This window comes from Gregarina niphandrodes (assembly GCF_000223845.1).
Source record: "Gregarina niphandrodes unplaced genomic scaffold scaffold00081, whole genome shotgun sequence".
NCBI classification, from domain to species: domain Eukaryota; phylum Apicomplexa; class Conoidasida; order Eugregarinorida; family Gregarinidae; genus Gregarina; species Gregarina niphandrodes.
In genome coordinates this window covers 7,823-9,220 of record NW_011645846.1, presented here as the reverse complement: position 1 = coordinate 9,220, position 1,398 = coordinate 7,823, and the positions used below count along the sequence as shown (strand labels likewise).

At 67.2% G+C, this 1,398-nt stretch overlaps 1 protein-coding gene across 1 annotated transcript; it reads right to left on the bottom strand.

The window, feature by feature from the left end:
• Window positions 1-1,398, bottom strand: GNI_190390 (hypothetical protein; the record flags this gene model as incomplete). The annotated part of the gene is made up of 1 exon (XM_011135352.1): window positions 1-1,398. A coding segment is annotated over one exon (1,398 nt), but the record flags the coding sequence as incomplete, so codon positions are not given.

Sequence of the window (1,398 nt, the reverse complement as noted above, 5' to 3'; positions counted from 1 at the left end):
AACCAAGTCGAAGGACGTCCGGCCCCCGGTAACAACGTCGGAGTCGACTCGGTCGAGCACGGTAACGTCATGGAGGATTTCGTCGCGCGCAAGGAGGAGATGGCGCGAGGGGCAGCCGTGTGCGGAGAGGGTGCGGCGCAGAGGTTCCTGGGCGGCGCGGGGGAGGAAGGCGAGGAGGCGTTCGCGTGTGCGTGCGTCGCCGAGTACGCGTCTGGTCGCGGGTCCAGAGCCGGCGGGCAGAACCTGGAATCGAACCGTCACGGCGTGGAATTGGTCGAAGACGAGCCCATGGCCGCCACCGCCACCGACGACGAACCCGAGCAACACACAGTCCGCCGCCTGCACCTTCGCCGGTGGCAACTCCACCTGTTCCCGCACACGACGAGCACCCAACAACTCCGCCGGCACGCTCACATCCAACACAGCGTGCCGTCCCCAAAAGTCATCCGTCGTCCCACACTCCTCCGACACACGTTCCAACAACGCGCTCCAACCGTCTACCGGACCCGGCGGCGCCGGCACGAGTCTCTCGCAAACGCGCTCCTCCGCCACCAGCCGCGCACACTCGTGCGACGCACGGACGCTGCCAGGCGCCTCGCCGGCGCCGGCCGCCGCGTCCCGGCGCTTGAGGTAGAAGGCGACCAGCGCGCCTTTGCGGTTCCCGTAGCCCTGGTCCGCCCACTCGAAGGAGAGCGCGATGCGGTCGCAGCGGTGAGGGATATAGAGCAGGGGCAATGTCACGTCCAGCGGTAGCGTCGAGTGCAACGGTCGCCGCAACGAGTAGACCTCGATGTGCGGCACGCACCGACGCCACTCAGACACCGCCGGACCCGCCCGCGCCACTTTTTCTGACCCCCGACTACCCTGTTCGATTCCGGGCTCCGGTGTAGTCTCCGAGGTTCCATCCAGCGTTCCCTTCGGTTGCCCCTTGGAGTTGCGCTTGAGGCACAGCGAGGAGAGCCAATGCGCGGCGCAGATGAGGTCGTGGACAGAGAGGAAGGAGAGGACGCGGAGGCAGACGAGAGCATGGACGGGATTGGCGGCGGGGAGAGCCTGAAATTGAACCGCCGGGGAGTCGGTGTCGCGAGCTGCGTTACGTTCCCAAAGCGCGCCTCGCGTGAGTACTGCATGGTTTGTGGATGCTGTGCTCGTGCCCACGTCCCGGCTACCGGGTGCCGCGATCTCCTCAAAATACGCCCAGGGCCGCCCGCGTACGAGTGCGAGCATGAAATTGTGCACACACACACCACGTGCGGCGCACAAACGTGCGGCGCACGGAACGCCCTGCGCGTCCTTCATCAAGAACGACACGCTCCGCGCCCCTCCCCTGCCCCGACGGTCGCGGTCGGTGTCCTGGTCGGGGTCCTGGTCGGTGTCCGTGGTCGGGTCCGGTCGGGT